Genomic DNA, 23,120 nt, shown 5'->3' with positions numbered 1-23,120 from the left:
AAACACTTGAGTAAATGTAATGGTAGTCTTATAGGAATATCTAAGGAGGAATTCACCATAATTTGTGAAAAGGTCAAATGCTATGGTTTTTCAGGATGGAAGTCTGGGCAGGGTATCTTTATATGTTCAAAGGTTTAGAAAATCTTTATACTTTGACTAATTCTAGTAACTTGGAATCCTAGATCTCCTAGTCCAGTTCCATGACAGCTTATGTCTGAGTGAATTCTCCCTTATTTTTACCTTTCTTTTCTCTGAATTTTGGGAGCAAATAGTTCAGAAAAGCACAATGGTGAAAAATGTTTGCCAGTTTCCTGATATAGTATGAGCAGTCACAGTTGTTTCTCTGAATGCAAAGATAGTTCCTCTTCAGCTAGTTATTTGTTGTTTTCTCCCTGCAGAAAAATACCTCGTACCTTTCAATGACTTGAGATTCACTTAATGCTCAGAAATGGGCACTGATTCCCTGCCTTCGTTTACCAATATCGAGCATGTTTGGTATTGTATTAATCAAAGTTCTTCAAAGAAACAGAATCAACAGGGGCTACACACACACATACACACACACACACGCATATATACACATATATAATTACATACATACCTTTTATGTATGTATGGAAATATTATGAGATGTATTATAGGAATTGGCTCACTTGACCATGGGGATTGGCAAATCCGAATTCTGTAGGGCAGGTTGCTAGTTGGGAACTCTGATGAAGATTTTCATGAATTCCCGAGAAGAAGCTTTAAAGCTGCTTTTATTATTTCCTGCCTTCTTCAGTTTCCAGAATATTAAGTGAATCTCATTGTATTAAAACTGACAGATTTGCCATACGTGTTGGTATTTAGTGGATGCATGGTCTCTGATGGGCCCTCTTACTTAATCTGTATAATATTATAAAATGCTCTGAGGCACAGATATCTTAGTTAAAGGATTTAAAATATTTCCTACTATTGGCTCCTTCCTGAAAATAAATGGGTTTGGGCTGGCAGAAGGTACTGATGTGTTCCATTCAGAAACTAGATAGGAAATTAGGCAGCTGCTGTCCTTGGTGATGAAATTATTTCATGTTAATTCGTAAGGAAAACATCTAGTTAAAAAAACAGAATAATTTTGAGTATCCTCTTTGTAGTTGCTGTTGGTATCTTCATAGATCTATTTGAACCTTTAGAAAAATACAAACCCCAGTATCTTAATGTCTTGAGTTCCTGACTGCCAGGCAGAGGAAGTGTTTAACTATTTTAATCATGTTTCTGTATCTCAGAAGGAAAGCCCTTATGAGAGGAAATGACAATGTCCTCCCACAAAGTTATCTCTTATCAGTTATAGTCTCAGTCGATAATGATTTGTCAAACTTGGACATGTGTAAAATGCAAAGGCTGTTCTATTTACTTTGTAAAGGAAAAATCAGATGAAGCTGATAAAGAAGGAGTCATGGCTTTTGTTAGGAGACAGAAACCATTAGAGACTGTCATTGTTAACTTAAGAAAGTGTCCTTGGACCCCTCCCTCTGCCTCTAGCTGAAACTCAGACCTGCTTGACTCATTCTTTGCAATTCGAGGGGAGGGAGGGAGAAAGGAGAGGGAGAAGAATGAAGATAGCTTTGACAGAGATTAAACAGTTTAAATGGGGAGCAAAATGTGTACCTTAAAACAGACCTATTTCTGTGAGTCAGGAAAAACTGCCTTTTGTTCTGGTATTTTCCTCCACCCTCATTTATTTAGATTTTTGAAAGTTCATTTCTTATCCTTTCAAATGTGTAGCATTCCTTCACGTACAGTGTATGTTGCCTTTCTCCTTTCACCTTTCTGTAGATGTAAGTGATTCTTTTTCGTTAGTAGAAGCAGAGAAAACACATCTAGCTCAAAGCAGCATGAGTCACTGCATACTTTACATACCTTCATCCTCACAGCAGTCCTCTCTGGGAAGGCATATCCCAGTGTTCCTCACAGAAGGGAGTGTGGAGGAAAAATATTAGGCTATTTTGGGGATGGAGGAAGGGATTGTGAATTGAAGCCCCATTGACTCCTTCTTTTCTTGTCCATATTTCTTTATACTACTTTCAAAGCAGACAGTCATGTCTTTGGGAGGACTTAGCTGCACGATGATTCCATAAGTTAAGAAAGAGTGGAGACAATTCTCTCAGGTCAGGGTACTTCAAACAGTTTGAAACAGAATAGGATGATGTCAGAGGAGCCTCACAGTGAATAGGTTTGGTTGTAAGCACTTGGAGATACTAAGAAAGGCCTTTGTCCCTCTCTAAATAGCTTTTTTTTTGTCTGCTTAATCTTAGCCATTAGTAGTCAAGAATTTTTCTTTGTTATTGGGCTCCATTAGTTTATTCCTCACAAATTTTTAGGGAAACTGTGCCCTAATGCTCATTCATTCTATAAGGAAGGGTCTGATAAAGGGCAATCTCAAGGAATGTCTGTAAGCAATTTTCTTTTGAGTAGTACTGTGCCTCTGAAAAAAGGCAAAATAAAATGAATTGAGTTAAGAAGAACATATAAAAGTTATGATTGAATTTGTTATTAAAGATTTAGGTAAGAAAGTTTCCTTAAACTTTTTGTAAAGTCTGTATTTATAATAATTTTATAATCATTAATTCTTTAAAAGAAAAAATTTCATCTCCTTCAAAAAGCAAACTTTTTAAAACATGTTTCCATCCTGTCTTTTTTTATATGCATATATAGTTTTTATGTATATGAAATACTATTGTAAATATAATTTTATGTACTTTTTATATTTTTCTTCTTTTGAGATTATATTCTACTCAGTTATGGGTTACACTAGTAGGTTCTGATTTTTTGGCAAGATAAAATAAATTTCCTTCAAATCTCTCACTTTGCAATCAAAGAGGGCAGACTGTAAAAATAAGAGTGCCTAAAATGATCACCTGTTGACTCCTTCTGTGTTATTAAGATAAAAAGTCTTCATTTCTACCCTTAAAATTAAATTTTTAAGATAGACCTTAACAAATGTTGAATCATTAAATTGATACCTCTTTTAGTCTGCAGTGTCTTAGAGCAGCTAGAAGTCAAAACCTAAAATTGTGAAATTGTAACCCATGTCAAAGTCTAAAATATGTTCTACAACTAATTGTGGTGCTGTGCTTTGAAATTTGTGGCTTTTTTGTATATATGTTACTTTTCACAAAAAAAGAAGGAAAAAAAAGTCGGTTGTGATGATAAAAAAGTAGTTAAGCCCTCTAGCCTCCTATATTCTGGAGTAGCTAGAAGGAAAAGTATGAGAGGATCTTATGGTAGCCCATGACAAACTCTGGGATCTGTCCTGTAACCACTTGTTGAAGAGTGCTCTGAAAGCTATTGCTTTTTTCTTTGCTTTGTATATATGTTATACTATACAATAAAAAAAGTTTTTTAAAAAATTAAGTTTTTATATTTTTTAAATCATACTTCTTTAACTGTGTGGTGCTCATCTATTCATAAAATGTTTTTCTTGGTAATTTTGCAGTGCTCATAAACTCTTTTAAAGGTTTGTTCCTCTCTCCCTTCCTTCTTCCTTTCCTTTCCTTCATTCCCTTCCCGTTCCTTTTCTTCCCTCCCCATCCCTTTCTTTCTTTTTCTTTTGAAGTAAAATGATGTTTAGTCATGATGTAGGATCTTGAGCACCTTGCCATCAGTCTTTGGATTCACATAAAAGTTTTTGAGTGCCCACAGACTATATAGCACTTTGAGGTTCTTAACCGTAGATGTGAATCAGATGACTACATGGGAACCAGGTGACTACATGTGAATCAGATGAACAGAACAGTCAATAAATCTGAACCAGTGTTTTTTGAAATATGTTGTTTTTTAGAGGTAAAAGAACATAGGTATTGTGCTGAGTCGTGGAATGAGTAGATTTCATTAAGAGAAGAACCTTGATGAAGAAGCTGTGCTTCAAAAGAAGAAACAAAATTTACTTTATGAAATAAGGGAAACTGCCCTTGTAAGCCTAAGTAACCCAATTTAGATGTGGCTGCTGCTGTAGTCTGATGAATCACAGAATCACTAGTGTTACAATAAGAACTTCTGCTAGGTCTTTTATTTTAACATTTTTTTATTGTGAAATATAACAATAGGTCTTTATTTTGATTATTTCTTTATATTTCTTCTCTTTTCCTTTTTGTTTTGTTCAACATTTCATTTCACTTTGGGTATTTATTTCATACTTGAGACTCAGAATTAAGAGCTTTGAAGCTATGAAAGTCAGTAGTACCCCACGCAGGAACTGTTTAAAAAGTTGAAAAAGTGACCCATTGAGTAGAGACATAAATGAAGCTGATCTGGATAGGACTAAGATATATCAGGAGACTGGGTAAAGAATGATATCATCCATGTTTTAAAACTTCAATTTCTGTATGAGACTAAAGGGAGAGATCTTTATTTTTTTTGGTGAAAAATTTATATTTTGCATAGTGCATTTCTTAATTTAACCTGTGTGATCAGTTTAATTAACACCATATGTACATGGAATCTTGAATAGGGTATGAGATTTTGTTGGTTTGTCCACATTAGTGGGATGCCATGATAAATCCCAGAGTGATTTGGACAGTGAATAAAGAGTATTTGCAAAGTCCCCTTGGGGAAATGGGGAGAAAGGGGGCAATATTTGACTTCCCCATTTGGAGAATTTCTGTTATTCTAGCAAGCAGTGGAGACAATCAAATCAATAGACTGAGCCCTCGATCTTGGGGCTCACCCCTATGAAACTTATTCCTGCAAAGGATGGGCTAAGCCTACTTAAAATTGGCCCAAGAATCACCCCCCCCCCCCCAGAGAACCTCTTTTGTTTCTCAGATGTGGCCTCCTCTCTCTAAGCCCTCTATGTGAGACTTGACTCCTGGGGGGTGTAAAGCCTCCCTGGCAACATAGGACAAAAATCCCAGGATGAGTCAGGACCCGGCATCAAGGAATTGAGAAAACCTTCTTTATCAAAAGGTGAAAGAGAGAAATGAGACAAAATAAAGTATCAATAGCTGAGAGATTTCAAACAGAGTTGAGAGATTATCCTGGAGGTTATTTTTACATACTATATAGCTATCCCCCATTTTAGTTTATGGTGTATTGGAGTGGCTGCAGGGAAGTACCTGAAACTGTAGAGCTGTGTTCCAGTGGTCTTGCTTCATTTCAGTGTCTCCTTTCAGCTGATAGTTTCCTTCAAGATATTGAGGCCAAAGTAAATTGTGACTTACTCATTGTCAGATCACATAGCAAATCAGTTTCATTACGGAGACTACATTCTGGTTCTTCCTTAATGGTTTTTTTGTGTTCACTTCTCTTTTGATGTCTACATACATTATTCGCGTTGTAATTTGCTGGCGTTACTTCTAGGTTTGACTTTTTCATTCATTATCATATTTCTCACATGATCTTCCCTCTCTTCCTAATGTATTTCTGTATCTTAATTGCATATTGATCTAAGTATTCACTTATTCTTGTGCTCTTCAGAAGTTGTCTGGCAGTCATTTAGTTCACCTTGTATAGCAAGTTTATTTTTGAGCAGGGAAATTTAGAATTTTTTTAAACCACTGTGTACCTAAGAAACAAAGTCAATTCATCAAAGTCACGTTCCAATATTTTTCTTATTTTTCTCTTTAGAGGCCCATAGGCCTACATATAACTCTAAAAGCAGATGCAGAACCAGCGTTACCTGTTTGTCTTCTCTGCTATCCATCCATGTGGATTTTGTTCCAGCCTTGGTGTATATGTGTGTGTGTGTGTGTGTGTGTGTGTGTGTATATATATATATATATATCCATGTTTTTTAATTGACAAAACATAACAAAATACAAACACGAGCATTCTTAACCTATGGACATTCCATTCTGGGTATATAATCAGTGACTCACAATATCGTCACATAGTTGTATATTTGTCACCATGATCATTTCTTAGAAATTTGCATCACTCCAGAAAAAGAAATAAAAAGATAAAAGAAAAAACTCATACATACCATGCCCCTTACCCCTCCCTGTCATTGATTGCTAATATTTCCATCTGCCCAATATATTTAACCTTTGCTCCCAGTATTTTTTTTTCTATACCCCTTACCACTCCTTTTCATTGTTCGCTAGTATTTCAATCTACTCAATTTCTTTTAACATTTGTTCCCCTTATTTATTTATTTTTAATCCATATGTTTTACTCATCTGTCCATACCATAGATACAAGGAGCTTCAGACACAAGGTTTTCAAAATCACACAATCACAATGCAAAAGCTTTATCATTATACAATCATCTTTAAGAAACATGGCTAATGGATAGCCTTGGTGTATATCTTTACACTTTTATTAATTCTGTGACTAAAATATAAGAACTAGGTTTCTAGGAGCATGTTTTTTTCTGTTTGTGTTTCCTGTATTTCTCTTTTAGAAGCTGGAGTTGCCTTCCTCCTTTCTTTTTAATACTTGAGTACTAAAAATGAATGCACTTGCCCTTAATAGCTATGTTTTAATATTTTGTAACATTCTTCATTTTGTTTGCAGGTACCTGGGGCTCAAGATTTGGTGGATTTCTCTCCTGTTTATCGATGTCTACACATATATTCTGTATTGGTGAGTCTTTATTTGGCTCTGCCTAATAAAGATGTGTATTGAATTCAAAATTCTCTTTCTCATTTTTGGTAGTTTTTTTTTGTTTATTATTAAGAGTGAACAATGAGAAACTGTTGTTTAAGAAGTATTAATTTAAAAAAAGAATTCATTATTTTCTTCTTGAATTTTTTGTTTGTCATAGAATATATACAGTTAGTGTTGTTAATTTCCATGTCATCAGCAAATTAGTAGGTGATACCTAGATATAGTCACACACACACACTCAGATTTGTGTTCTTAATTTAGCAATGTAGTTATCAAAGAATAGCCTGTCTTCATGTATTAAAATAATATTTGTGAAAACTGTTTAACTTTTTATTCCTGACAATTATTCTTTATGTCATATAAAGACATATAGGAAAAGGAACCTCTTTGAGGGGGAAATACTATGACTGTTAATGGAAATTCTAAGAAATGACGCTTTTCTCCAACTTGGAAATATATATATATATACATGCAAACACAGAGATACACACAAAGTCAGTCAAAAAATTAAATTATGAGGCCAAAGTATCAACAAAAGCAAATTGCTGAGTGAAGTCCATTATTGATATTTAATAGCAAAGTTTAGTGATGCATATATCAGGCTGTTTTTAGTATACTTGAATATGTCTTACTTGCCCAGTCTGTTTTCCATTTTCTTTCTTCATATGTTTGACGTAGTGTCACTTAGTCTTTATTCTAGACATTTTGGGACACCACTCTGTGGACTCTGCAGCCTGAACTATTTAGTGGCAGGCTCTGTTAGTTTGTGAAGACTGAGTAGCTCCCTTCCCCTCCCCCTTTCCCTCTCCTCTCCCCTTGTTATATAAAGATGAAACAGGATATTGACTGAGTTTTGTCAAAAAAAGGAACTTTTTTTCAATTTCAGGTACAGTGAATTAAATTAATTGTATATATCTTGGGTTGTGACATTATCATCTGTTCATACAAGGCCCCCTCTTACATTTATTTTATTATGAGTTTTTCATTCATTTCCTATATCCACAAGGCCACTTATCTCCTCTTAGCTATTTATTGATCTTTATTTTCCTTGTTTTCCCCAAATATAGTAACTCTTATATGTTTAATATATGATCATGGATGTGTATGTGTCATTGAAAAATGTATAGTGATTTTGCATAGGCTTATATTTTTAATGTACTCAAATGGTATTATGCTATGGATCTAGTTCTATTTCTTACATTTATTAATCAGCATTATTTTGATATCTTGTTGTTGTTGTAGTCTGTACATCTAGCTCATTGCCTCTCATTACTGCATGATATTTAATTCATGGTTTGTATTTGCTATGTTTTGATAACTTATTTATTTTAGTGACTGACACTTAAATTACTCCTAGCATTCTACCATAATATAGACTTGTATGTATTTCTACGGTTTCTATACCTAGGAGGGGGATTGTTATATAATACTTAATTTCACTAATTTCTGCTAATCTAAAGGATATTCGATTGTTTGGGTTTTAATTTGCATTTCTCTGATTACTGGTAAGATTATGCCTCTCTTTATAGAATTATTAATAGTTTAAGATTGTCCTTCTCTAAATTGCCTATATTTGACCTTTGCCTAGTTTCATATTCTCTTTCTTCCCTTATTATTTTCTTTGCTAGAAAGGGTAGTTTCAGAAATTCCTTGTATATTGTACATTGACAGTTTAAGATGTCTTTTTTCCAGTGTGCCATCAGATCATAAACTATATTTATCAAAAAGGAATAATTTTGATATAATAAAATCCATCAATTTTAACCTTATACTTTGTACTTTTTGTGTTTTTTTTTTAAGTCCTGCTCTATCCCAAGGCTGCAGGGCATTCCCCTTACATTATTTTCAACAGTTTACCATTCCTTTATTAATAAATTTTCTGTGTAATTGACCATATTTTCTGGATATAATGACAGTTTGTTTCTTCTTTTCCTACCCATTTATGTCAGGTTCTTTTTATTGCCTTACTGCATTGACCAGCATTGTCATTACTTTGTTGTTCAGTAAGGTGACAGTGGACATCCTTGTCTGATTTTTAATCTTAAAAGAAATGTGTTTAAAATTTCTCCATTAATTTATGATTGCAACAGGTTTTTGGCAAGTATCCTTTATGTAATTATTTCTAGATTCCTGATAGTTTTTTTAAATGTTGGTATGTTGAATTTTATTGAATTAGGTTTCTGCATATATTGAAACAAACCTGTGATTTTTGTCCTTTAGTTCAGGAATGTGGTGAATTTTTTTGATAGATTTTTTTTTAAGTTAAACTGTCCTTGCATTCTTTAGATAAATTCAACTTGATGAGCATATATATTTTTTAAAGCACTCTGGAATTTGTTAACCCCTTAACTTTTAAAATTTGTATTTCTGTGTGTATATTCATAAGTAACAAAGGTCTATAGTATTCTTCTTTTATGTTGTTCTTATGTGATCTGAAAGTCGTTATTTTATTCTCCTTAACATGAATTGAACACCTCTCTTTTTCCTGTTTTATGAAATGACTTTAGAGCTCCCATATGCAGTAATATGTATTTTTCCTGTACCATACACTTCCTCATTCCTCCCTTATCTTTCTTTCATGTTCCATGGCTTTACTCTGTTCAGTAGTATGTATAGATATGATAATTCATGGTTGTATTTAGTAAGCTAAATACCTTTGGAAAAAAGAACCATATTCACTAATAAGCTTCATAGTTTCAAAATCAAATGACTTCACCCACAAGTAATGCAAAGGGGGAAAACAGGTGGTTTGTTTTGTTTAATGTTATATCCTCAGTACCAAAAATAGTACCTGGCACATAGTAGATACTCAGTAAATAATAGTTGAATGAATAAATAAATAAGTTACATTTGTCAACTCAAATCTTATTATTCATTTGCTTCTTCAATAAGTACTTACTGAATTTATATTCTGCATGAAATAAATTTGGAGAGTCAAGGATTTATGTCAAGGACCTATGCTTTGAAAAAATTACTGTCTCCTACTAGAAGAGAAGTTACGTTGTTTGAATGAATGTAACATAACAGTATTCTATCTCATTACTCTGTGTGCATGTTAGTTTTTATAAGCTTTATTTAAATTTTCTGATAGAAATTTTCCTCAAGTGAGAATAGTGAGTCATAAGCATATTGAAGTAATTTAGTTGTGCTCTTACCAGATTGTGGTGTTAGGCAAGTCACTTAAATCTTAGCTTTCTCGTACATGAAATAGGAAGATAATTACATGCTTAGTGCAATTATTTATATTGTATGAGCATTGCCGAGCTCAGTCTCTGGCACACACTTGACATTTAATATATGGCACCTATCTGACAAGTATTATATTTCTCTGCTACTGATTAAACATGTTACTGGTATATGTGTAAAGTATAGATGCCTAGATAGGGGTTAATAACTACCAACCTAGGAAGTTATTAATTATATAACATTTACAATTAACTATACTATGACCATATAATCCTAAACTTTGTAGAAGCTAGGACATTTACAAATGATAAAACTCCATAAAAGCAGGAGTACTTCAAACCAACCCGTTTGAAATAAATTCTGGTGAAATAAACTCTGTTGTTCTGTAATCTTTAAATAATTGATATTCATAAATTTTCTTTAACAGTTTGATAAGGCATTGTTTATATGGCATAAACAGGCCCCTTCTTCCATTGGCAATGTTTCCTAGTTTTGAAAAGGTACGACTAATGGTAGGAATTTAGCCTTTTTAAAAATTTGAATACATGTTTTATTTTTTATACATTATTCTTCCAATGTCTCTGTGGAGACTTTTAATAAGAACCTAACTATCTCCTTAGCTAAACGAAGGATGAAAGCATATATAACTTATATTGTAGTGCTGATGCTTTTCAGAGCTTTTTTGATTGTAATTTGTCAATTCTCTGTATTTGTTTCCCTGTTCTCAAGTCACTAATTTATATTACTGTATGGTAAAGGGTATCTCCTCATAATATTAATGACAAGTATATTTTAAAATAGATTACTTAAAAACATTTTTAATATAATTTTTCATATTAACATTAGGTCTTAAGAAATGAGGATTTGAAAACAGAAAAAAGGTAGTCTAAGAAGAAAATAAACCATATCTCTTTCCTTTCTGTTCCAGTACTTGTCTCTACTTCTTCATTCTTTCTCTCATTGACCAGTATATGTATCTTCTGTTCATACCACTACCCTGAGATGATCTATACATTTTGAAACAATACGTATATAATCATCTACTGAACCTAACCTTCTGGATAGTCAACAGGCAGCACAAATGTTTCAACATGAATTATCTCTCCCCACCCCCACCCAATTCAGCTTGTCCTGAATTTTCAGTGATCTGAGCTAATAACATCATCTATTTAGTTGCCAGCCAGAAACCTAAGCTCTTCCTTTTTTTCCCAATACCGTATTTAGATATCCAAATTTTGCAAAATATTACCTCCTAAATATTTACTCCATCTCTTCCTCCTGTATCCTAAAATTATTACCCTGGTTCATATTCTCATTAAGATTATTGAAAACAATCTCCTAACTTGTCTCCCTAACTTATATCTTAAACCCTTAACTTAGTTTTCCTCATATAGTCATAGTAATCTATCTAATGTACAAATCTGACATACAAGTTTAATATTCTGCTTAAAATTGTCTAATGCATCGTCTCTGGAGCAAAATGTAGAAGTATAGAAGAAACTATAGTATATGGTATATAGTGTATAGTATAGAAATATACTATATAGTAAATATAAAAATAGTATATACTACAGAAATATAGTACACAGTACATATAAAAACAGTATATATTTATATATACTATAAAATATAGTATATAGATCTTCCATACCCTTTTAACCAATTTCTTGCTGCTTAGTGCCTTGCTCTAATGTTAGTGAAATACTTCCAGTTCCTTGAATGCACCATGCTGTTTCATGCCTCTTATCCTTTCCTCATGTTAGTTCTTCTACTTTGATTACTGCTCCCACTTCTTTTTAGATTATGATTCTCATTTTTCTTTTATACTTCAGCATATTTTCCTCATGCTACAAGTTGAGCTAAGTAAATGCTCTTCTCCTTTATACTGTGCATATTTATATTAGTGCTTAGCATGTTGTATCATCATATTCTAAGTATCTGGGTTTTTCTTTTCCCCCACTAGATTATAAGCTTTTTTAGGGCAGGTACCATACCTTATTCCTTTCTTTTTTTTTTTTAAACTCCAGCACTTAGCATGATACATAGTACCTAATGCTCAATAAATGTTTGTTTTTGATTTTTGAAAGATAACTTTCCATACCCTCTTTTTGACCTGTAAATGAATCTAGTCTTCTCATTTCAGGCAGTGTTATACAGTATCAGGGCTGAGACTAACAGAAGAGAAAACAGTTCTACTGGTGTCTGAGGGAAGGATCATAACATAAGTAACAAAAAGTTCTAATATTTTGTCATCTACAATAGTGTTTATCTGAACTTTTGGCCTGGAGGATAACAAGGCACACTTTGAATAAACATGGCACTATTTATTATTTTTAGTGAAACCGACCTTCCATTCACCCCCCTTTTATGGCTGTGCTGCTTATAAATTCCCAAAGGATTATTTGAAAAATCCTGCTTATATCTGCCAGTCTTATCAGTAGGGCGGGAGTTCACATATTGTAACAGGAGGTCAGATTTCGGTCATGGTCTTGTAGATGGGGCCAAGCACCTGTAAATTCTTCCTTTGGTGACTAAAGTGAAGTACAATATCAAACAGGCAGTGAGACTTTTCTAGGAAGTGCTGAACTTTGGCAGGAAGGGCAAACTTTGTAAGAGGGTGGGAGGGAAGAAAGTGAACAAAGGTCAGAGAGTCTTTAATTGAGACTTGGTCCTTGATATAGCTATGCAATGGAAGCATGCAGGGCAAAGGTAGGTTCATCTTATGGAGTTATTTCAAACAGTTTTTGTTGTTTAAATCTTTATATATAGTTTAGAGCTAGGCAAGTAAGGAGCAGGATATAAAATATCTTTTATAATCATTAAAGACAAAAAAATTTTAAAAGTGAAAAACAACAACTAAAGGTTTTATCAGTAACAAAATGATGAATAATAATTGTCTGAGTTGTTTATATAGACTATAGTAATAGTAAAGAGAATCGATGGCTTCTCTATCTAATGAAGACAGAAACCAGTCTGTCTTGTAGGTTTTTTGAAAACATTATGCCCCAGTGATGTCTGCCATGTTTATGGGCTCCAAGCCTCAAACCCAATTTGATTTGAACAAAGATTCCTGTATACTTGAAGCCTCTCTGTATACTGCAACATCTTTTTGAATCTTCTCCAAGTTCATTATTTACCCACCCTTCCATTCCTGGGAGGGTGATTACCCTATAACAAGCAGCTTGGGTGTTACTAAGAGAAACTGGAGGAAAAAAAGAAAGAAAGAGAAACTGGAGGAAAAAAAGAAAGAAAGAGAAACTAAATATAACAGTGCCCCTAGCTTGTGGGCCTCATTTGTAATCTAATCCTCCTATGATATCTTGGTTTTATGTACTTTTTTTGCATGTGTATTATACCATAATAAAATTTACTTTAAAAATTTCTGACACCTCGGGGCCAAGGATGACAATTATAGCAATATATTGGCTCTTTTTAGTAACCCGCAATATTACATGAATCGTAAGAACTTCAGTTTTATCTAAGTCTCCTCCAATCACTAAAGGAAAATATTAAACAACCTTAGTAGATACAAGGGACTGCAGATGTCATTGTACATGTAATTCATACTTACAAAGACTCTAGTGAGTGCAGTATTTCTCAGACTTCTTGGGCAAGGGGCCTCTGAGAAATTGATGAAAGTTGTGACACTTTCCCCAGAAAAAAAGGCACATATGTACATGCATGTGGTATTTTGCTTAGAATTTCAGAGGCTTCCCCGACCCGCTTAATCTTAGGTAGACTCCAGAAAGGAACCTTCATCTAAGGGGAAGTACAGGATATCAAGTTTCAAGTATCCACTGTCTACAAACCTGTGACCAAGGTTAGCAAACCTTAATTCCATTTGTGCAACCCCTTTTATAAGCTTTCTAAAACTACCTACCACCTTGTCTTTTTCTTAGATTTGGAAGCCTTGCCAAAATCTAAATAAGGGACCTTATTTCTGTGTCATAAATCTTTATTTCTTGGGCAGTCATTGTATATGACTCGTTTTTTTAATTAGTTTGTTTATATATAAGTTAGCCTCAACTGTAAACTAATAGTTTTGTCCCCTGACTTCTACTTTAGAAGAATTCAGAGCAGAGATTTAAAGATAGTTATGAAAACTGTGGTTAATAGTTGATCTCCGTGAACGTAAGTAATTGTATTAAATTTCCAAATATTTTACCTCTTACCTGCTTTTAATAATACTATCTCTTTCTAAGTACTTGATTATAATTAGGAGAAGAGAATCAGCAGTATCCATAGGATTTACCCACTGTCTCTTTACAGTCTTTCATGGTCATTGAGGGTAAGAGGGTGGGGTTGGGGAGCTGTGGGGGTAGAAATCTTCCTGCAACATGTTTCTCTCGCTAATCTGAGGATTTCTTCTGATAAGGTATGAACTGGTAACTGGAGGAAAGTATGAAACCTTTGGTCATATAACTATACATCATAGCAAGGGAAGGATTTGGGGGTTGAAAAAAAGGAATTAGATATAAGCAGTTCTAAGTGACGTTTCCTTATGTAGTAAGGAAATTACTTAATGAAGTTACTTAAATAGCAATTGGTTATTATGGTAAAGCACCTGAAAAATGAATACTTGAGAGTCTAAGACACTGGAGTTTTCAGTGAAAGAAAATTGATTGGCTTTGGCATTTTTAAGGTTAAAATTCAAGTTCCTTTTGAATAGTGGTAGTTCACAGATTGCTGTTAATGTATATTTATAATATTATCTTGGATTTTATATGACACTTTGCTCAGAAGCCTCATAGGCTTCACAAATTTGACTTTATTGGACTGATTTATTCATGTGGTAGAAATGGGGAAGACACTTCATTAGGTAGAGACTAGATAGAGAGTGAACAGGTCCTCTGTTGGCAATTGAGCTGTCGTCTTAGGGTTCTCACACTTTTATCAGAAGACACTGCTGTTCTTTATTAACCATAAAATAGTGAAACATCTCTGTTACATATTGATATCAAGACAGTTCAATGACAAATGAAAAAAAAGTGTATTATCAGCCTGACATTGTTTTCGCAAATGCTTCTTCTCAGCAGTTGATCTAGCAATGAAATCTCTTAAACAAATGGTGCTATGGGTGACTTTTAAGTTTTCATGAAAATTGAGAGTACTTTCCATGGCTACTGTGTTTTTGTGTGTGTGTGTGTGTGTGCTTAAATTATTATCCTTATTACTTTAAATGTTGGTGTTTTGACTTGTATTTACTTTATATAACTGTAATAAAAACCATTATAAAGTATTTCCGTTTTAAAGAACATTTAAATGTGCATTAAATGTGCATTTAAATGCTAGTTTGGATATAAACACATGTGGAATTATTTGCTACTCCTATGCTAAAAAGTAAGGAAGTGAGAGATGCCTGTATGCAAAATTCCAGGAACCTAGAGTTTGTGAATTTTTTTTTTTTTTTTTTTGCATTTTACATTTCCAAAGATAATGTTACAGAGAGATGAGAATAGCACTTTGTTAATGATGAGAAATTGGAAATTGTGGATAGAGAAGTCAAGCATTTTCAGAAGCAAGCAGTTTAATAATCCTTTGGAGTTCTTTCTGAAATTTTATTTCTGGGTGACACTAATCTCATCAGTTGCTCTTTTTTTTTTTTAATAAGAGAGTGTTCCTTTGTAGAAAAAAAAAACCAAGTCATTGAAACTGTGCACTATATTGTCATCTTGGGTTTTTGTACAATTCACATTAGTATGTTCAAGTATATTTTAAAAAGATCTGCAAGCAATGTTAATTTTGTTAAATTTTATTTAAACCAGCATTTCCAAGTATACTGAAAGATAAAAAGATAATCAGAACACTCTTTGCTCTCAAAAAATTCTTATTTTGGTGTATCTAAAGAAAAGTTGCTTTTTGTAGGAGACTCTGAAGAGGCATGATTAAAAAAAAATATTTATTTGAAATATAGACTATTTCTTTGGGGAATAAGAACAGAACATTGAACTTTTAATGGAAAAGCCTTCCTGAAAATAGTAATTTGAAATGAGTGAGATCCATATTCAAATCTTTTGAGATAGTATTGGTTTTGGAGAGAAACTCTGATGTTTATGTTCTTGAAATTTATTTTTAAAGAACTTTAAATGATGCTTAATATTTCAGAAGGTGGAATTTGGAGGCTATTCTTCCTTGATCTGTTTGTTTTATTTTCATTTTAAATGAAATTCTTTTCCTCTCAAAAATATTCATGTACTTTCTCCCACTATCTAATACTTATGCTAATTGTACTATTGAGGAGCCAACTTATATTGTTAGAAAAGATCTGGAAGCTTCTGGTTTGTTTCTTTTGGTGATATTGAGTACTTCTGAGTAGTAAGAATGTATTTTAAGTATTTTCTATTGAGATATTTTTTAAGGTGGAAAGTTTTGCCCTGAAGTGTTTGGTAACTCCGAGTCCATCTCTTGACATTTAACAGATTGTTTCATCACTCTTTGCCATGTCTCACTGCCTCCTAGTTTCACTGACCCACTAGTGCCTGGTAAGGTTAGATAGGCGTAAGCACTACATAGATCATAGAGAAAAACTGAGGATGAGATACTTTGTGCACTGCATTGATAAGGACACAGGAAAAGCCATTTATAGTGATAACTTTACTGGAGTATGGGCAAATGGGACTTCGTTTGTAGTAGCTGTAATCTAACTTGTTATAATTGTCAAATTGCTCTTTTAACCTGGTGACCTTATTACCCATGAGTATAATGTCATTTGGCCTTGAATGAGACAAGAGGCAAAAAATATGTGTGTGTGTGTTTAAAAAATTTCAAGACAGGCTTGCATTTGTTTTAAAAACACTTACTTTGAAAACATTGAACTTCTCAAGTGTGGTTACTTGTTTTTTGACAATATTATCTTATTTAAACAGCTTTAGACAGCACAATTATATGGTGACTATTTTTCAAGCCCTGACAAAAGTGAACAAGAAATGATTCATTCTCAAAAATAATCCTTCTCAATATAATTTTAATCACATCAAGACTGTAAAATACTTTAGTTTCTCATTCTTCTCAGAATAGAGTCCAATCTTCCTATCATGGACTGTATACTCTTCCATGTTCTGTCCTTGGCTTAACTCTTTTACCTCATTTCTAGTTGCTTTTCCCCTCCTGCCTACTCATAGTCTAGGCTCCAGATTTACTAGTTCTCTTACTATTAGGCCTTTGAACAGGGATTTCTTTTTCCTGAAACATATTTCCATAATGTTTTTTGTTTTCAAGAAAGCAAACCAATAAACATGCCCTTTTAATATTTCTTCCTATTATTTATGTTAAATTTCTCTCATTACTGAGTTGGTATGTATAACCCACTTCCCCCATCACATATTTCTAATCAAATCTCTTACATCTTTTTTTAATTTTTGATGTGACTTTCTATTTTTGATGAGACTTCCAAGTGTTGTTTGTTGTTTTTAAATTTTTAGAGAAATTGTAAATTTACATGAAATTATTCAGGTAATATATATTCCATATGTACAAATATTTTTAGAGAAATTGTAGTTATGGAAAAATCATGCAGAAAATACAAATCCCACATATTTCCCCTTACACACAGTTTTCCCTGTATTATTAACCCTTTGCATTAATGTTGTACTTTTGTTATAAGTGATGAAACAGTATTTTTATATCACTAACAATAGCCAATAGTTTACATTAGGGTTTACTGCTTGTGTTTAGAGTTCTGTTATTATTTTTTTTAATTTTATACTGGTAACGTATTATACAACCCCAAATTTCCCATTTTAAGCACATTCAAATATACAGTTCTGTGGTATTAATTAAATTAACAATGTTGTGCTAATTATCACCACCACCCATTACCAATATTTTTCCATCATTCCTAACAGAAACTCTGTACCACTTAAGCATTAACTCATTATTCCCTACCCCTACCCAAGCCTGTGGTATTCTAGTTTCTATTCTAGAAACTGTATTCTAGTTTCTGACTCTGAAATTTTGGCTTATTTTAATTTTTTCATATCAGTGAGAATATACAATATTCGTCCTTTTGTATTATGGCTTATTTCACTCAACATGATGTCTTAACAGTTCATTCATATGCAAATATGAATTAAAACTTCGTTCTTTTTTACTGCTGAATAAGTTTTCATTGTCTGTATTTACAACTTTTGGATATCCATTTATCGTTGTTGGACATTTATCTGTTGCATTGCTTCTCTCTTTTGGCATTGTGAATAATACCACTAGGAACATCAGTATGCTAATATCTTTGGATCCTTGCTTTCATTATTTTGGGGTATATACCTAGAAGTGGGATTTTATACTTTTTCTGAGGACTCACCAAACTGTTTAACACAGCAATTGTACCATTTTATATTCCCACTAATAATGAAGGGATGTTCCTGTTTCTCCACGACTCTCCAATGCTTATTTATTTATTTTTTTCAAGTAGTAGTCATTCTAGTAGGTGTCAAATGATATCTTACTGTGGTTAATTTGCATTTTCCTAATGACTAATGAGATTGTATATCTTTTCATGTGCCTTTTGGCTATTTGTACATCTTCTTTAAAGAAATGTCTATTCAAGTCTTTTGCTTATTTTTAAATTGGGTTGTTTGTCTTTTTGTTTTTGGGTTATAGCTTTTCTTTATATATTCTGGCTATTAAACAATTATTGGATATGTGGTTTCCAAATACATTCTCCCATTCTGTAGATTGTCTTTTTACTTTCATGATGAAGTTTTTTGATGCACAAAAGTGTTTAATTTTCATGAAGTCCCATTTGTTTTTCTGTTGTTGCTAGTGGTTTTGGTGTAAAGTCTAAAAAACAATCATCTAACACAAGGTTCTGAAGATGCTTCCCTATGTTTTTTTCTAGGAGTTTTATAGTTTGATTTTTATATTTAAGTCTTTGATCCATTTTGAATTATTTTTGTATATGGTGTGAGGTGTAGGGATCCATGTTCATTCATTTGTGTATGGATATCCAGTTTTCTCAGCACCAGAGAAAGAGACTATTCTTTACCCATTGAGTGGGCTTGGTACCCTTATCAAAATAATGCTGTATATATTCTTTAGGATTGGTAGGAATGGTTTCGATTGGGGTTTGGCAAGTTATGATTGGTAGCAATGTCTAACTGAAGCTTGCATAAGAGTGACCTCTGGAGTTACCTCTCAAATCTGTTTGAATACTCTTAGCCACTGCTACCTTATTTGTTACACTTCTTTTCCCCCTTTTTGTCAGGATAGAATTGTTGATACCACAATGCCAGGGCCTTGCTTATCCCTGAGAGTCATCTCTGAGGCCACCAGGGAGACTTTCACCCCTGGATGTCATGTTCCATGTCACGGGTAAGACAATGATTTCACTTGCAGAGTTGGGCTTAGAGAGAGCGAGGCCACATCTCAGCAACAAAAGAGGGCCTCTGGAGGTGACTCTTAGGCATACCTGTAGGTAGGCTAAGGTTTTCCACTACGTATATAAGCTTTACAAGAGCAAGCCTCAAGATCAAGGGCTTGATTTGGGTACCCCTAATGTTTGATTCAGCATCAAAGGATTCCCTGGTGGTGAAATTTAATAGTCCCATATTTTCTCTCCCATCCCTTAAGGGACTTTGCTAATACTTTTTGATTATTTGTTTAATATATTCTGGGATGTATCCAGGCAGTACATTAAACTATACAGAATTAAAGACCCTCATTCTTATTCTGGGCTTCCTGTGTTTAGATTGTTTAAATGATATCTACACAGGTTGAGTTAGATTATGTGCTACAGAAAATTTATCTTCTGGATAAAATAAACCTTTCTTATTTTCGTCTCAAAATAAACCTTTCTTATTTTAGAAGTTCTAAAATACAAACAATGTCTTCCTTACCCCTGTATTCTGAATTACCTTAATCCTGACTTGTTCAGCTTTGTTCTTATCTCTAAATACCAGGTAAACCATATATAATAAAAACAGCTTCTCAAAATCCAGAAATAACAATTACTACTCATGATGAAATATGACTGCTATAAGAGCATACAATCTAGGCCCCAGTTTTCTTATAACTATTTTCTCTTATATGTTATTTATTTCTTTTGCTCTTATGTTTCTGGCTTATGTTGCCTCACCAAATGTCCCACAGATTCATTCTGACATCCTTGCATGCCTCACAACTTTGATCCTTTTCATAGCAGCACAATGTTCAATCCTATGTATACACTATCATTCACCAGTCCACCTCTCAGTCAGTGCATCTTTCAGCTACCTCCATCTACTGGGCCTCATGTATAACATCCAGAGTCAACAACGTCCATCAGTACTCTCAATTTTAGATAATTCCATGGTTCCCAAGAGAAAGGTAAGCAGGAAACACATCCTCATCAAATAGAAAATTCAAACATCCCCCTAACTCTTGTTCTTCCCCATATTGTGTACCTTGGTATTGCTGTAGAGCTGTTGATGTTTTTCTGAGTAACATAGCCCATAGCATGCAATAGCATTTCCGCCCTCCCCAGTACTCTGAAATTATACACTCTTTATACAAGAGTCATTCCTTTGCAGTAGTTCATGTAAGAAATTATTTATTTTCGTACTGTTAATTGGTGGGACACATGAGTCTGTACAACCCCTTTCAATCATGTTCACCTTCAATATGGTAATATTACTTATAGACCCACCAGTGAACTGCCTTCACTTCTATCTCTTCCCTTACAATTAAATTCAGCCTCATTAGCTAACCACTTACCCATCTCAAGCTTCTGTGTATCTCTCGGTCCTCTATATTCTGTATTATAAGCCTCTGATTTTACCTTTACCAGGGTCATAAAAGTGGAATCATACAGTATCTATCCTTTTGTATTGGGCTTAGTTCACTCAAAATTATGTTCTCAAGGCTCATCCATCTTGTCATGTGCTTCAGGACCTTTTGTCTTACTGATGCATAATATTCCATTGTATGTATATACCATATTTGTTAATCCACTTAGCTGTTGATGGGCACGTGGGTTGTTTCCATTTTTGGGTGATTGTGAATAATGCTGCTATGAACATCAGTGTACAAATCTCTGTTTGTATCACTGCTTTCAGCTCGTCTAGGTATATTCCGAATAGTGATATTGAAAGGTTATAGGGCAACTCGATGTTTAGTTTTCTGAGGAACCGTCAAACTATCCTCCATAGCGGCTGTACCATTATACATTCCTACCAGCAGTGCATAAGTGTCTCAATTTCTTTATATCCTCTCCAACATTTATAGTTTCCTATTTGTTAATAGCAGCCGTTCATATAGGTGTGAGGTAGTATCTTATTGTAGTCTGGTCTGTATTTCCTTTATAGCTAATGAGAATGAGGATCTCTTCATGTTCTTTTTAGCCATCTGTATTTGCTCTTCAGAAAATTGCCTATTCATATTTTAGTCCATTTTATAATTGAATGGTTATTCTTTTGTTGTTGAGTTGTATGATTTCTCTGTGTATACAGGATTCCAAACCTTTATCTGTTGTGTGATTTCGAAATATTTTCTCCCATTGAGTTGGCTGCCTCTTCACCTTTTTGACAGTCTTTTTTTAACTTTTTAATTGTATAGTCTAGCATATATACAAAGCAAAGAAATAAAAAAGCAGTAGTTTTCAAAGCGTTCTTCGAAAAGTAGTTACAGGACAGATCTTAGAGTTTGTCATGGGCTACCATACCATCCTCTCAGATTTTTCCTTCTAGCTGCTCCAGGATATAGGAGGCTAGAGGGCTTAAATATTATTTTTATCACCACAATTGACTTTTTTTCCTTCTTTTTTTTTTGTGAAAAATAGCATCTATACAAAAAAGCAATACATTTCAAAGCACAGCACCACAATTAATTGTAGAACATATTTCAGAGCCTGACAGGGGGCTACAGTTTCACGGTTTTAGGTTTTTACCTCTAGCTGCTCCAAGATACTGTAGACCAAAAGAGATATCAATGTAATGATTCAGCATTCATATTCATTTGTTAAATCCTATCTTCACTGTACAACTCCATCATCACCTTTGATTTTTCCATCCCTCTCTTTGGGGGTGTTTGGGCTATGGCCATTCTAACTTTTTCATATTGGAAGGGTCTGTCACTAACATGGGGTAGATAAATGTAATTATTTAATGTTCTGGAGAGGCTGGGCCCTCTAGGTTTTAGGATCTATCTGGTCCAAAAACCCATCTGTATGTTTGTTGTTTCTGAAGTTGTAGGTTTCTGAAAAGTTACTTTAGTGCATGGAACCCTTGTGGAATCTTATATATTGCCCTAGGTGTTTTTTAGAATTGGCTATAATGGTCTTGGTTGGGTTTGGCAGGTTGTGATAGGTAGCAAGGTCTAACCGAAGCTTGAGTAAGAGAAACCTCCAGAGTAGCCTCTCGACTCTATTTGAAGTCTCTTTACCCACTGATACTTTATTAGTTATCCTTCTTTTCCCCCTTTTGGTCAGGATGGAACTGTTGATCCCATGGTGCCAGGGCCGGATTCATCCCTGGGAGTCATCTCCCACGTCACCGGGAGACTTTCATCCCTGGATGTCATGTCCCACATAGCAGTGAGGGCAATGATTTCACTTGCAGAGTTAGGCTTAGAGAGACTGAGGCCACATCTGAACAACAAAAGCTGTCCTCCACAAGTAACTCCTAAGGCATGCCTATAGGTAGTCTATGCTTCTCTGCTACCTACATAAGCTTCACAAGAGTAAGCCTCATGATCGAGGGCATGGCCCATTGATTTGGGTGTCCCCAAAGTTTGACACAGTATCAGGGGATTCCCTGATGGTAAGGTTTAATAGTTCCATATTCCCTCTCCCATCCCTCAAGAGACTTTGCCAATACTTTCTGATTACCCACTTAATACACTCTGGGATGTATTTAGGCATTGCAGTAATCCATACAAGATTAAAGGACCTCTTTCTTATTCTAGGCTCCCTGTGTTTCAGTTGTTCAAATGAGCTATACAGATAGGTTGAGTTAGAGTATATGCTACAGAATATTTTTGTCCTAGACCAAATAAACCTTTCTTTGTTTGGTCTCAACCCCAACCTGATCAGCTTTGTCCTTATCTCTAGATACCAAGTTATATATATATAACCTCTTAAAATCCAGAAATAATAATCACCACTCCAGACTTAATCTGCTATAAAAGCTTACACTCGAGGCCCCTGTTCTCTCATAAGCATTTTCTAAAGGAGACCATACCATTGTTGTTCTTTTGCTTCTAGCTCATTTTGCCTCACCAAATGTCCCACATGTTCATTCACATCCTTGCATGTCTTATGACTTTGTTCCATTTTGTAGCAGTACAACCTTCTTTCATAAGTATACACCATCGCTCCCCAATCCAATTCTCAGTCAGTGCATCCTTCAGCCATCTGCATTCATCAGGTATCATGTATA

General features: G+C 34.1%; 1 protein-coding gene across 6 annotated transcripts in view; it reads left to right on the top strand.

The window, feature by feature from the left end:
- Window positions 1-23,120, top strand: part of EXOC6B (exocyst complex component 6B) — an 870,074-nt gene that overhangs the window by 420,201 nt on the left and 426,753 nt on the right. For all 6 annotated transcript variants that reach the window (XM_077134552.1, XM_077134551.1, XM_077134550.1 and 3 more), the window contains one exon: window positions 6,493-6,561. In XM_077134552.1, coding sequence (XP_076990667.1) covers window positions 6,493-6,561 — 69 coding nt within the window. The remainder of the gene's footprint in view (window positions 1-6,492; window positions 6,562-23,120) is intronic.

Source organism: Tamandua tetradactyla, chromosome 17 (genome assembly GCF_023851605.1).
Source record: "Tamandua tetradactyla isolate mTamTet1 chromosome 17, mTamTet1.pri, whole genome shotgun sequence".
In the NCBI taxonomy this organism is placed as follows: Eukaryota; Metazoa; Chordata; class Mammalia; order Pilosa; family Myrmecophagidae; genus Tamandua; species Tamandua tetradactyla.
This window is presented reverse-complemented; position numbering and strand designations above follow the sequence as displayed.